Source organism: Anopheles stephensi, chromosome 3 (genome assembly GCF_013141755.1).
Source record: "Anopheles stephensi strain Indian chromosome 3, UCI_ANSTEP_V1.0, whole genome shotgun sequence".
In the NCBI taxonomy this organism is placed as follows: domain Eukaryota; kingdom Metazoa; phylum Arthropoda; class Insecta; order Diptera; family Culicidae; genus Anopheles; species Anopheles stephensi.
In genome coordinates this window covers 31,137,017-31,151,899 of record NC_050203.1, presented here as the reverse complement: position 1 = coordinate 31,151,899, position 14,883 = coordinate 31,137,017, and the positions used below count along the sequence as shown (strand labels likewise).

The window sequence follows — 14,883 nt, the reverse complement described above, 5'->3', positions numbered from 1 at the left end:
CAATGTCCTTCCACACACACGGGGAAAAAAATTCTTCTAAGCATCTTCCTCCCGCACGCGGCTAAGAGGGCTTCGTCAGTTTTGGACAGAGTCCATGTCTCAGAAGCGTATGTGAGTACTGGGACTGTAAATGTTCTGTATAGTCCCAGCTTCGTTCGTCGCGGCAGGTATTTTGAGTGGAGAAGTTTCCTCAGGCTTCTATTTCCTCAGTATGATCGGTTGGCAGCCAGCACCCGTGCGCGTAACTCAACATCAATGTTGTTGTCGGTGCTAACTTTTGACCCCAGACAGGTGAAGTTTTGGACGACTTCGAAGGTGCGGTCACCTATGTGTACATCACCCCTGCGTAAATCAGTGTTTGTTAGCAGGGCCGCTGGTGGTGCCACCATCATTTTGGTTTTCGCCTCGTTAATATCCAACCCGAGGTTCTGTGCCGCACGCTCGATCCTTTGATAAGGTTCTGCTACATAGGAGAGCCTCAAACCAAAGATGTCTATGTCATCAGCGTATGCCAGGATCTGAATTGACTTATAGAAGATGGTCTCCGAAGTTTCCACCTCCGGGTCGCGGATGGCTCTCTCTAGCGCCAGATTGAAGAGGAGGCAGGCAAGCCCATCTCCCTGGCGCAGGCCCTTGGTGGTAGCAAAAGGCCCTGAGAGTTTTCCATCCACCTTCACCTGGCATGTTGATGTTGGCCATTGTCATTCGTACAAGCCTGGTAAGCTTGGCCGGGATTCCAAAAGAGCTCATTGCGTTGTACAGTTTTACCCTGGCTATGCTTTCATATGCGGCTTTAATACAATGAAGAGATGGTAGGAGTGGAGCTGGTGCTCCGTCATCTTCTCCAAGATTTGCCGCATCGTGAAGATCGGTCCTTTCACAGCTACGGGTAAAAAAAATCCTTCTGATAACTTACTTTAGAACATTATAGTCTTTTTTTAATTTATTAGTTTTATTCATGGGGAACGGCCTGCCCTTAGTTTCGCTAACTGTAATGTGCGATTCTGGAAACAAAGTACAATTGTACCTAGGTGATATTCATCTTGAAATCGTACTCTCCAGGGAAAGCCTTATAAAAAAAGAAGAAAAGTAGAATATCTAAAGTAGGTTCTAACGATGTCGATAAACCTCTACTAGTGTTTGATTAAGCAATGTTTTAAATTTGTAATCCTGTATTCGTAAACGTCCGGATTCATTGGCACGATACCATCAGGATTCTTATCTGCAGCCCCCTCAGCACTAATCCCTACCGCATTCTTAACTTTACCAATCACTCAAAACAGCTGCAGCTCCTCAGACAATCCCAACTATCATCTGGTTCCGGTTCCGGTACACCCATCAGACAAGCTCGCACTCCTTCCTCGATTGCTAGCTCCACATTACGATAATCCTTCGCCGAGCATTCCACGAACGAGTTTGCATTGATGGAGCGTTTTAGTCGTTCGCCCTCGCCTGTGGACACTTCATTATTGCTTCCTTTTCGATTGTCCAGCTTGGTGCCTGGAAGCGATTAACGTAAACAATTTGGATATTTTGTTTAGAGCTAATTCAAACTAAGCTGTCATATCTCCTTACCCAGCAGAACAATCGGAACCGGTGGATCGGTTTTGATCTCGGGAATCCATTTTGTGGACACATTCTCGAACGAAACTCTGTTGTCTATACTGTAGCATAGGAGGAAGCAATGGGCCTGTAGCAGAAAATATAAAGCATTTTTGTATCTGCTTAAGATTCGTGTAAAATACTTAAACTTCTAATAATGCGCTGCTATGTAAAGTTGAAGTCTTCTTCAATCATCCCAAAAAACAGTTGTACACGTGTACCGGTGCGTTGTAAACATTTGCGCCAGGCAGGCAGATCAAAGGGTAGTCAGCAGGACTACGGTTTTCGAGCACCAGCTCTTGATTGTGTAATGGCTGCAGTGGGTGCACCTAGAACCCCTGCGTGTGTTGTTTGATCTTCAGCACGCACTCGTGTAGGTGCCCCACAAGCAGGTGTTTTCGCGTTGAATTGTGCGCCTGTTGTTTGTTGCTGCAAGTGTGACTTTTTGCGGTGCGTGCGTGTGCTTCGAAACATGCGTGAGGCTTTCCGAGTACCATGAACTAACGAAGCAAAAATAGGTCCCCCGTGTCGAATAATATGTGCAAATGTGTGGCTGATAGTACTCGTCAAAGCAGGTGTTTTTACTAGATTCTAGGGATAGGTGAGCCTTTTTTTGGTGTGTAGCTCTTTAACACTTCCAGCTATTCTCCCACAGGCAGTTAGTCGTGAGATGTTATTTAATCGTTTGTTTTTACAAGAGTAACATTGCTCAGGGAAATGAACGTTGATTGTGTAATTAATTAGGAAAACTATTTTTACTTCAGATAAATTTCACTTATGCGTACTGCTGGAGATGATGAGTTTGTTAGCAAGCCCGTCGAATGATTTCTTTTATTCAAAACATTGATGTGGACCTCCATGACAAGTTAAATATCAAAGAACATGTTGAAGAATTCATAATGATAGCCAACCAGACTATTCGATTCAACATTCGTTGATTTTAGGGACTCAAGTTATTCTCAGACTTTGCACTGCAGCCTTATGCGCTCTATATTGGAGTTTGTCTGTGTCGTTTGGAATGCATTTTCTATCAAGGGCTCAACTAGAATTGAAGGCATCTAAAGACTTTTCACTCGAGTCGTCTATAAACGCAGCTTTAGTTCTGGTTCGCCTTTGCCGCCGGATAAAGCACGTGGACTTTAGTTCGGTCTGGATGCGTTAATCCAAAGGCTTCATGTGGCTTAGGCTTGCTTCATAGCGAGGATTGCTACTTGGATCTTTAGATCGTACCGATTTACTTGCCTCTGTCTGTCTGTCTGTGTCCGGTGGCCGAGGCGACAACGACAGGTCTTCACACGACAGGACCGGGGTTCAAATCCCATCCTGACCGCCTCCCTGTGTACGCAGGGCTGACTACCTTGCTGCGGGTAAAATCAAGTCACAGAAAGCCAGCAATATGGCAGGCCGAGACCTTTGGAGGTTGTACTGCCATCGAAGAAGAAGAGAAGTCTGTCTATAAGTTCCTTTACGGGCCCATCATCCTAGAGCGTTCCAACTTGAATTTTCAGCTTGAATTCCATGACTTGAATTTCCTATTTTAGATTAGTCAGTCATGGGTTGAAGGAAACCAATACTACTCGTTGAATCCAGTCTGAAGATTTTGGGAGTTTTGAATTACTTACTCTACTGCTGCAAATAAGACAGACCCTGACAATAAGTGTCGTAAGAGCCTAAAAAGAAGCTATACCACAGCAATACATAAAGTTGCAGTTTTATGATAAGTACTGGCGAAAATTGGTATAGGCAGTCACGCAATCCTTGTTAACCGTATCATAGATCTAACGCCTCAGTGGCTAATAAAATCGATAATCCTATCGTGAAGCTCGCTAAGAATAGTACTCAAATGTTATTTGAAGGTGAAGATTATACCTTACAAGCAGGAGTGTTTAAGCTAATCTTCGCAACCAAATTCGCTAATCTTCAGAGTGGTAATCGGCAGACGTGCCAATTAATATGTGGATTGCAACCCAAATGTAGAACAAAAAGCTAGCTTGACGGTCGGTTACTCTACTTCCCACGGTGAAGAATGATGTAATAAGGTACTTAATAAGGCCCCCGCTAAGGACCTATGATAGAGCATTTCCCAAAAAAAAAAAATCTACTGGTCGTTGGTGAGGGCAATGGAGATGCAAACATGTCATGTCACCTGCTCATTCTGGGAGCTTTATCACCTGGACAGCGAGTTTTGTATAGTAAAGTCCATCTTGGCCTGGTTATTCTTTATATTTGCCATGAAGATTCTGTTCTCGGAGGTAACATTCACAACGATAAAGCATCCAGACGAAAACCGACTCGATTTTCTTCATCAGGTTCTGCTTCTGTTTAAGATCTACTCAAACTTTTTGTGCTGTCTGATGATTATTGTGCTTATTAGTAAATTATTGCGTTTTGAATACAATTTAATTTAATTGAATTGAAGTCACAATGTAATTAGACTTAGAAGTTAGATTTCGAAAGGTCATTAGATTTAACAGGAAACACCCCGAATAAGTCCCACCTATGTAAGTTTACTGTCATGCCGTAAAGGCGCACCAACCCACCTGATGAATGCCTGTAACAGTAAGTTCTACCTACGCCAACTTTTCAACCAATACGAATTCCCCATAACAAACAAATTCAGCCACGAAGTACGGCGTTTCTTACCCGCTTGTAAAACTGTTGCCTGATTTTGTCGTACTCTTCCTGGCCGGCCGTATCGTGCAGCTGTATGGTGTACTTCTGCCCGTCGAGTATCATTTCAATTGATTCCTTATCGTATCTGTCCGATTGGCAATGGCATCCAGCGATGGGCGTACCGAACGGAGGGACACAAAACCAAAGAGTGCAATCATATGATGGTTAGCGGTAAGCAACGTGCCGCCGTCCGCCGTCTCCCGTACTTACATCGTAGGTTCGTAGAAGTTTTTGAACGACTTGTCCGTGTAGGCGTGTAGCAGGCAGGTCTTGCCGACCGCACCATCGCCCACCACGACGATGTTGAATATTGGTGTGGCCATGTTCTCGTGTAGGTTAGCGGAACAACACGGGCTCACCTCGTGTCTGTCCCGTCACAGGTATCGCACCCTAGCGAGTGTCCGGTACGTTAAAATCACAACGCGAAGGTTCGCACTTCACACAGCGCACCGTACCGCAGAGCATTTATTTATTCACCAAGACACACACACACACGCACACGCATACAAGGCACGCGTAAACTAAGCAAGCGAGCGGCCTTTCGGATCGATCCGATCGAAGGATGCTCCACACGAAAGGAACTGCCTATCGAGGCGTGAGTCGGCAGATGACGGTAAGTCCGCTAAAGTGCATCCAGCCAGCAAGCACTATCGCAGCATCACGAAATGCAACATTGAAACGCTAAGCCTTAAGTGGTAGTCACCCATCTACCCGCAATCGACGGCTGCCCAACACTGACCGAAACCCCGACGACTACCACCGAGCCCCGATACTTCCTGCTGGGCATTATTTTCGCTTATCTTCCCCGCTGCTGTGTGTCTGTGAAGAGAAATCGTCATATTGGAGGGAGAGGGCGGAGGGCCGTACAGTGTCGGGGGGTGTCTTCGACGGCTCCCGTGATCGCACCAACATTCGTGCGCGCTTTGCAGCGGTGTCAGCGATGGCAGCTAACGGTGACTAATGTGGGGCCCGAATGGGCGGGAGTGTGGGCCACCCGTTCCTGTACGGCATCTAATCGAGTGGGTCTGCGATAAGCGACCGAAGGAAACTGTGACAACAAACATCGCACCCGTTCGTCCCCATCACCTCCGGGCACCACTGACCCATGGTCCCGCCGCGTCCCGGATACGATGGATGGGTACATAAATATCCCTTACATGTAGTGCTGCTACCTTGATGCGGGAAGAGAACCTCGGCCGGGCCGGTGAGTGACCGATACGACCGGCGCTTGTGTGTGCGTTAACCGGTGAGGGGAACTACGTTTGATGTCGGTGTTGGTTAAAGTTTGCGATAAGCGATAAGAAACAGTGTTAGCGGAAGTAGCATTTACAAAGTTGTTGAAACAGTTGTGTACATGAGATTTGCCGATTTTGAAATCAATATCTGAAATAGACACATTTATTCGGGACATGGTGGAAGGCTTACACTTTTACGTAGGTTTATACGGGCTTAGGTTATACGGTTTGGCCGTCCTTTCGAATAAAAATCCCGTCCGAAATAAAAATAAAAATGGTCGTATGCTTCATGCTAGAGGCCTTTTTTTTCGAGGAAGTTACTAAATGCCCTGCTAATATTCTACGATTTGGTGAGATGTCAGTCCCTATAGAAAGTATCTTCTTATTCTTCGAGAGTTTGAGGCCTTTCTTTACTCGGAAGACACTAAAACTTTGACAGCTTTTGGCCTGTCATTTCTGACTTCCTTGACTTAAATAAACCCGAAAACTGGACAGTTAGTCCAGCCTACTGGTATATGGTCCAGCCTACCTCATCCTAATTTGTGTCGTCTCTTTCTTGTCCTACTTGACGATATTATGCATGACTATATTATCATGAGATTGATGCTATTGAAAAGCCCTTTAGGTGTAAAATAAATTGATAAAATTAAAAATAAAGGTGATAGATGATAGAAGAGGACAGCTACTCTATAAACTCTATTTGTTTAATACTTGATTGTTTATAAATAATTTAAATTTTATTTATATCATCCAGTTTTTCTTTAATAATATAAGTATCTGTTTGCATCACGCACGAAACGTTCGTCACACACTGTGCAACTGTTGCAGCACGTGAGTTAGTGTGCGGAAGGTAAGCTTCACCCAGCCACGCCGGTGGATAAGTTCTCGTACTCTAACCTCAAAAGACTTTCAGGACCTGAACCCACAGCAGGGCGATTTGCGTGCATTTCGATCAACTATTGTGCTCTCTGCAACAGAGAAAATCGATCGAGGAAAACCATTGCACCGATTGAAAGGAATTTATCCGACTCCGGGTACTTCCGTGGGCCAGTGTGGACACTGCATCCACAACCCGGGATCAAACGCAGGTTCGATTGCGGCGGTTGCTTAGGCTTGGGCGATTGTGGCGTAGTTTGTAAGTGTCGTTAACCGGCATCAACCGATCCAGGAACGCACCGTGCACCGCACTCTTTGTCGTGGAAGAAGTTGAGCTCTTACAATTAACGCCTCGAGCGATCCGGCATGCATACAGTGATTGGTAAAGAGCGTTATAAATTACAGCTAAGGGGGCTCTGGACATTGACGGGTGACGAGATTATTGATAAAACGGGTTGGACACGTTAATCGATTGACGGTGTCACTGTCTGGCGGTTTGTTTATTGCATCACTCTGATGCATATGCAGTTGAAAGAGGAGTTTTTGTGTAAAAATTGTGTAAAAGTGTGATATAAGGTTTCTTCGGTTTTCTATTTGTTCTGATTCGTTGTGAAATAATTAGTATTACATTTGGAAAGCCTTAAAATTATATTTATTTCTGATTCATTTACCTAATTTTGATTGTTATATTTTTTCAGAAAATCAAGCAGTCAGATTTCAGTCAGTCCACTATACTTTTTTATTTAGATTTTGTTTTAATCTCGATAGAAGTGTTCAATAGAGTTGAAGATTTATTATCATCATAACAATCATTGTTCTAAAATACGATGATCAGATGATGTAATGAGTTTACATGCAAAAAATAGAAATAAAATAATTTTAAAATTAACAAATAATTTGGAATTATTTTTTATATAGTTTGAAATTTATAAATTTTATTTTACTGCTGTTCAATTCAGTAGCTTTTATCGATAGAAAAACTCAAAATAAAATTATTTTTTTTCAGTTTTGTATATTTTTTTGTGAATGAACATAAAAATCAAATTTTTTGCTTTATTTTTATATTATAAAATATCTGAAAAGTTCTGTTCCTGAAAAAATTAAAATAATTTTAAATTATATTTTCCCATCTTAATTATCTTAATAACCCACACTATTACTTTTAAGAAAACAATTTTTAATATCAAAAATAATTAAAGGCTTGGTTGTGTAATTACACAATTAATATTGATGAGGTTTCGCATTTAAAATTATATTTAAATTACTCGCACCGGCTCGAACCTCCGCTGCCCCATATCGATGGAGACGCCTGGTGGCTTTAACAAACTAATCACAAAAGTCGCACCGGTAGCGCCCCTTTGATATGTGTCCGATCATACCACAGTGGCCACCGTTTGCAAAATGTTGCAATCATCTCCCATCGCTGGGGATGGGCGAGAGTCCCCATTTGCTATTCTTTCAATAACGGAACCCGACTATTGATCGCGGCCCAGGGATTATTCCCGAGGCGTACAGTGAACCCGACACTGCCCGGTAACATTAACCCTGGGCCCGGGGTTATCTTCGAATCTTGCTATGCAATTAGCTGACATGCGGTATGTGGTTCCGGTGTACGGTGCCGGATGGTCGGTCGGTCTGTCGGTCGGTCGGGATTAGCATTAACGGTAGCCGACCCGATACGATTCCGTAATAGGCTCTCGAGATGGGTTTTGCGAAGAATTACGGCAAGGCGCATAGTAATGAGTGTGCCTTATCGCGTTCACGGCACACCGGTGTGTTTGTGTGCCTACCCGGGGAACACACTGGAAGCACGAGTTCGTTGCGGCTCAGGAGCTAATCGCATTAGAATGGCCATCCATTACTGACCACGAGTTTGATGCGTTTCGGTCGCAACGGGAACGCTGGGTGTGCAGCGTTGTAGTTGCAGTTTTGGGAAACCGACACTCGGAAGGCTCGGAACAGCGATTTTTACATGGCAGTCTGCGTGCACTGCGGGCACTGTGAACCAACCTCTGCCGGTAAGGAATGGTCCCTCGCTTTGATGAGTGCAAATGATGGAGGCACCTTAAAGGATTGTGGCCATACATCGTGCGGTATCCTGCGGCTGTCGATTGATGCGTCGTTCTGCGGTGGCCATCACCCGCGTGACGGGAAGAATCCGTTCAACTCTATTAGGATCGGCGTTTGGAAATGGGCTAAAGGATGTGTCGCCCTTGCTTTAGCGCTAGGTTTCTGTTGTAGCTTTCGGTCGCCGTGTCATACCGATGTTGTTGTTCCGGAGGCGAACAGGATTTGCATGTGCAATCGTCGGTCGCACCCGGTCGGATCGGGTGAGATTTTCCTGCGGGGTTGAGTTGAGAGATTTCCTCCCGGTGTCTGGTTGTTGATGTCGCGAAAACGCAATAGGACAGATGCCTGGCCGGTAACGTGGGTTTAGCGTGGCTCGATGGGAGCCAAGGCGGCCGCTCTCGGGGCCGGAAACCGACAGCGGATGGATTGAAAGCTCGCAAATAGCAATCAACCGAACTGCGCGGGACATTGAACGTATCCGGCCGTCGATCGTCGACTGCTGCCAGTCGAATAAATATCACTGCGGATAATTTGAAGTGCAGTGCTTTTACGGTGCGGAACCGAGTTTTCGGGATTTTTCACCAAACTTTTGGTAAGGCTACGGATGGTTTTTGTGTGTGAAAGACCATTCCTTTACTCTCTATGTGTGGCAAGTGGATAAACGAAGCAGTGCACTTCATCGAGCGCTTTGGTTCGTTCGACCGTGTGGTGTTTCGTTTCGGGCGGGAGAAAGTTGATGCATGCATACGGGAAATACAATATACAAAAAAAGGGTTCACTTTCGAGGCGAGAACTTCGTACCGCGAAGCCAATTGCACGGAGAAAATTTCCCTGTGCTATGGTTGTGTTCCGCGCAAACGGACTTCAAGATCAAACTCTGCTTTTGAATTGGGGTAATTTTTAAGGAACTTTTCGATGGAGAGGCTGAACCCTTGAAGGAAAATTGTGGAAAAAAGGGCAGTACTTTATAGGTGAATAGGGATGGAATTATTTACACGATTCCTTAAAATTATCCAAAATAAAAATGTCCTGAGTATAGAGCAAGCAATGTGGCCAGACACTGCTCAAATATTTTTCGTCAGTTAGACCAACAAGCTCACAGCTAAATATGACGATTTTAGGTGATCCCATCCGGGTCTCTCTCCCGTAGCACGGACTGAATGGCGTGGGGCAGACTAATAATAGGAGGCCAGAAAGGCAGGTCTTAAGGCCATGATCTTAAGAGGTCAGTCAATAGGAGAGAGAGAGAGATAGAGAGAGAGAGAGAGAGAGAAGCCAGAAATGACAGGCATGACCTAAAAGGTTGTTAAGATAAATAAGAAGTGGGCGATCACAACTAATTTTGAACGTGTAGATATTCTTGTGACTTTAACATATACCCTAATACAAGGTAAATTATGAAGGATTTTCCGTTTGTGAGTCGGATTGGATTTAAAAATGTCCCAGACACGAATTTCCAATGGTAATTCATAATGATCATCATAATCAGACAATGGTGATTATATCAATCACCATCTCAGCCAGGATATTGTCCAAAATCACCGTTTGGTCACGTCACCGGTGGTCTTATGAGGATATCTAGTATCTCTAAGAGGAATTTCCTTACCAGCTTTGGCAGCTCCTTCAAGGTCTAGCAGCACTATCGAATGATGTGATCCTGGCCATCATTCTTTGATCACCAACTTTGATCACCAATTTTGATCCAGTAATGGTCGATCTTTACGAAGTTCCTGGTGATGTTCAACTTCATTTCTCAGTATTGATCTTGGGTCTCTTCCTTTTTATTTTTGATAGGTCTCGACCTGCTCTCGATACGGCCAGACCGATCCTCACGAATAAAAAAAGGTCTCGACCAGTAATTTTTGGCATTCTTGACAGACTCTATCCATAGGATAGTTAATCCTGCGTCGAGATGTGATTTCCAGTCCTGCAGTGTGCAGGACTCCAAACCACCTATTCCTTCTTTCTTTTAGCTCTAAAACTTCCAGAGGTCTCGAACTTCATTTCTATCTCTATATCTTCCTTGACTTAATGTACCCGTTGCAGGATATTCAGCCCTGTTTATGAGAAGACGGACCAAAAAAAGGCATACCATACCTTAAAAATTTTTTTGATCGTGGATCGAACGAACAAATCTTAGAATATGGATCAATTTGGCCACAGCTACTCAAAATCTTCTGAGTTCCCAACATATCTCAGTATAAGTATTGAACATAATTTTGATTGTGAGGTTAGTTTCAATTCTCCCAAACCGTAGCTCATAGACGACACAATATCAGCTACTCAATTTGTCGGGTCATTTGAGCCTCACTTAACTGCAAATTCTCGCAGCAAAGTGCTATTACTATGCATGGCGGCATTGCAAGGACGGACACTCATCACTCAAGGGTTTGCTGCTGTGTGTGTATGCTGATCGCACCTTCCAAACGAGCCCTTTGTGTGGAATGTCAATTCATGGCGTACCGGTGGGGAAACAATTTGATTAAAAGCAAACACGAAACCATACAAACGTGCGCGGGATGTGTGTGAGCGGTGTGGGTACACACCGAACGACGAACCCAACACGGAGGGTGGAGGATAACTCGCTTCCCAGCCCAAACCCCGTACATTCCGGCAAGTTTGGCCTGAACCGCGAAAACCACACTCATACACCGGAGCAGCACCCGAATGCGTTGCCCAGCCCGAACAGCCTGGTTTTGCCGGGTCGGTATTGTCGGTGGATTTTTGGGTGCACCGGTATATCCGATTCCGGGTTTTCCTGTCGGTGGCTGCTATGGGTTGCTCACTGGGGGTGGAAGCCTTTTTCGGTGGGAAAACTGGGAGGCACCCCGAGGGCTGTGTTTTGTTAGCTTGTGGCCAAAGCAGCCTGCAGCAGCTCCCATCACTGGGAGAGCGGGATGTACACTCTGACACGCAGCCCACCCAAACACAGGGACTATGGATGTGGTAGGACTGCCTACCAGGATGGCAGGGGGAGCTTTCTCGCCAGGGTGACATGAATTAACGTGCTAACAAATGGTTGACCGCACGGTAGACGCACGCAAAATGGGGCGCAAACACTGAACGCATTCTACCGCAAGCCCGCAAGGCTATTTCGGTCCCCTGTCCGGGCTCGTTTCCTGTGATCGATCGATCGATAGTATGGCTAATTGGGCAGCGGTGTAAATAGAGCCGGTGGGGGAGAGCAGCGAGCGAGCGTGATCGAAAAAATAAAACCCCGATTTCGAACCTTAACCAGAATCGCGGTAGTGGTCAGTTCGGTAAGGTGTGAGTTGGAGTGACAGCAGTTGTCGGAGGGTTCTTTTTTTTGCTGGGTTCGGCACAGGACAAGAAAAACTACACACCATTTGTCGCATTTGAAAAGCGGCGATGGTTTATGGGGCGCAATTGATAATAAATATTTGCTAATTTGCTCTATAAAACAGCGGAAACCCAATGGGTTGGTCTGTTTGTGGGTTAGAATAGCAACGAGAATTCAGAAAACAAAAAACTGCACTCCGGGAAGGGCAAAAAATGTCGAAAACCAACGATTTGCTGCACTTTCACTGACCCCGCTTCCGAAAGCTTGATTTATCTCCATTTATTAGCATTGGCGATTTGTTATGTGAGCAGGCGGATGTTGGTTTCATGCCTCGACACATTTGTATCGCTTTTTTGTTTTGTTTGGAGCTTTTTTCTGGTCCTGAGTGCCGGGCGCTGTGGACTGCTGGAACTAACCACCAAACGGGTTGGTGGTGAGTATCATAATTGATTATCGGAACAGTGCTCAATGACAGGTAATAATGTAATAGGATTTGATCACTCACATGAATGCAATGGGCCGCGGCTGGACGCGATTTGCATCGTGTGACAAGGAGAAATAAATGGTACGTGTGATTTATATTTCAAATCCTAAATTAATATTGAAGGCAAAAGGGGTGTGGTTGGTGTTGCTTTTAAATGCTTGTTTCGGAGTAGACAATTGAAATTGAAAAACTGTTCGTGATGATGGTTAAGCTTTGATTTAGTGTAAATTTCGCATTCATTATGACGTCCTCATTTTTTCAAATATTTTTTGTTATCATTGTGCGTCTAAGGGAACCTAAGTTTGTAACTTGTGTGTTTTGTTTTTTTTTTACCTCAAATCTGAAGTTTATATTTTAGAAAGCCATTTAGATAACATGAAAACATTCTCTCAGGACATTGTTAGTACGATTTCTTCTACAAAGGCACTACAAAATCGCAATGGTTTGTTCAGCAATTTTTAGATTTCTCAACCTGTTCGCCCTTGCAAATTATAGTCCTTTTGAAATCGTCCAAAACTGCACCTATCTGGGGTCCAAGGTCAGCATCGACAACAACACCGTGATGTTGAATAACGCGCAAGGGTGCTGGCTGCCAACCGGTCATACTAAAGGCTGAGGAAACTTCTCCACTCTAAATACCTGGCGCGACGGACAAAGGTGGGACTGTACAGAACATTTATTACAGAAACATGGACTTTGTCCAAAACTGAAGAAGCCCTCTTAGCCACGTTCGAGAGGAAGATGCTCAGAAGGATTTTTGGCCCCGTATGTGTGGAAGGACAATGGAGGAGTCGCTACAATGACGAGCTCTACGAGCTGTGCGATGATCTCACCATCGTGCAGCGAATTAGAATCGCTAGACGCAGGTGGGGCATGTCATGAGAATAGCACCGGACGACCCAGCTCGTAAAGTCCTTTTAAGCCGTCCACACAGACGGAGTAGTCGTTGTAGGCCCAAACTGAGATGAAGATGGATGGCGTTGATACGTCCGTTAGAACGGCCGGGATAAACGATTGGATAACGACTAGCTAACCTAAGCCATGAGCGTTATCGAAGATTGTTACAACAGGCCAAGACCGCGGAAAGGTTATAGAGCCCAATAAGTAAGTAAGTAGGAATAGGCTAGAGATTTGAGATTGCTCAATGTAGAGAATAGGATAGACAGGGCAAAGACAAAGAGATAGAGAGAGAGAGAAAGTGTGTGAGAGAGAGAGCGATTATGAACACTTTCTCACTTGGAACACTTGGAAGCTGGGATAGAAAAATACAGCAGTCGAGTTGGATTACTCTACGGAAGAACATTTCATTCTGTGTCCTTTATTTTGTTTTAGAAATGGTTTGAAAGAAAGCGGGCTACCCCGGTCACTACAGTCAAGTCATTTGAAAATCCGACACGGTTCTTATTCAGAGTTCGTATGATACAAGTTTATTCAGGATGTTAGGTATCGGCTAGCTGACAAAGGATTCGTACAATATTTGCAAACCTTGTCTCGGTTGTTTCACTTGTCGGACCTATGTCGGACAATGACTTCCTCATCAGCTTCTGATGCATGCACAAGATCATACAAGACGTATAATAGAACCTGGCTCTATATGATGCTATTGTTTTGCAGTAGAAGGATCTATTCTATTTCTATTCTATTCTTCCTTCTATTTCCAAGTTGATAGGATGAACACATATTCAAACTGTTTGCGTTTGAACTGTTCAAAGTTGATTTTACTTTACTCTACTTAACAAAATCTGTACTTTGCCAAGAATACATGTACATTTTCAGTTGGATTCATGGGACTGTGTGGTCCAACTACGGCTAGCTTAAGTTCAAGAAGCAGCAATGGCAACCTACGACCTCCTGAGACTTTAGCCCCATGCAAGAAGAATCTAAATGATGGGATATTATCGTAAATAACCCTTGCTTTAGGAATATTGATAATTTTGAATAATTTTAATGTCTACGTGAAAAAACAGATATTGATATTGATTTCAAAATTTCAACTTGTTTTCACGTATGTGCTCTTCAAGATAACTTGCTCAGCTTAAACTTCTTTGGAATTCGTTTATGACTCTAGTTTACAGTTCCTTGAAGGAGATATATGATTTCTGGAGAAAACAAATCTGGCGATAATTCAATTGACTTGGTGTCAAATTAATTCTTGTTTTGTATAGGTGGGTTTATGGTGTGTATAAGAGTTCATTGGTTTTCCATGGATCTGGTTTATTTCGATTCACTTAAAACTGTCGATACCAGCAGGCTAGATAAAAAAACGTGTTCAGAAATGTGGACTGGGTTTATCTATTTTTAATACAATAGAACTGAGTGTTAGTTAGTCTTCTCACCGATAAATTGACAATTTTTTTCACTCTCTTCATACAATTTTATGCACTCACTCTGACTAATAAAATTGTACAGCCAAAACCCGTTTAAATTTTTTCCTCAGTTCTTCTTTCCCTACAGCGATATATTTATTATTGAATTACAAAGCATCTAGAGCTGGTTTGGAGCTCTAAAAGGAACTGGCTATGACAAAAAACCACTAACCACTTAAACGGCCCCCATCCGTGCTACCTACACTACCATGTGCGAATGTGCATCGAAACAACCGAAGTGCTAAGCATGCACACATAATTATCCACGATTACCGG

General features: G+C 43.9%; 1 protein-coding gene and 1 long non-coding RNA gene across 2 annotated transcripts; one reads left to right on the top strand and one right to left on the bottom strand.

The window, feature by feature from the left end:
* Window positions 1-915: 915 nt before the first annotated feature.
* LOC118509489 (ras-like GTP-binding protein RhoL) lies at window positions 916-6,198 on the bottom strand. Its single transcript, XM_036050145.1, has 4 exons — window positions 4,486-6,198; window positions 4,246-4,360; window positions 1,576-1,690; window positions 916-1,500 (listed from the first exon to the last, which is right to left on the bottom strand). Exons 1-4 carry the CDS (start codon window positions 4,596-4,598, stop codon window positions 1,271-1,273), a joined length of 573 nt encoding a protein of 190 aa, XP_035906038.1. The 5' UTR covers window positions 4,599-6,198; the 3' UTR covers window positions 916-1,270.
* Window positions 6,199-6,232: 34 nt separating this feature from the next.
* LOC118509490 lies at window positions 6,233-6,659 on the top strand. Its single transcript, XR_004905886.1, has 2 exons — window positions 6,233-6,360; window positions 6,424-6,659. It is a non-coding gene; the product is annotated as an uncharacterized LOC118509490 (long non-coding RNA).
* Window positions 6,660-14,883: the final 8,224 nt, after the last annotated feature.

Excerpts from the sequence above, each read along its gene's own strand:
- LOC118509489 (XM_036050145.1), bottom strand. The coding sequence starts at position 4,598 with ATGGCCACACCAATATTCAACATCGTCGTGGTGGGCGATGGTGCGGTC. Across the intron at positions 4,361-4,485 it reads AACTTCTACGAACCTACGAT|ATACGATAAGGAATCAATTG; the intron begins GTAAGTACGGGA and ends CCAATCGGACAG. Across the intron at positions 1,501-1,575 it reads GGTTCCGATTGTTCTGCTGG|GCACCAAGCTGGACAATCGA; the intron begins GTAAGGAGATAT and ends AATCGCTTCCAG.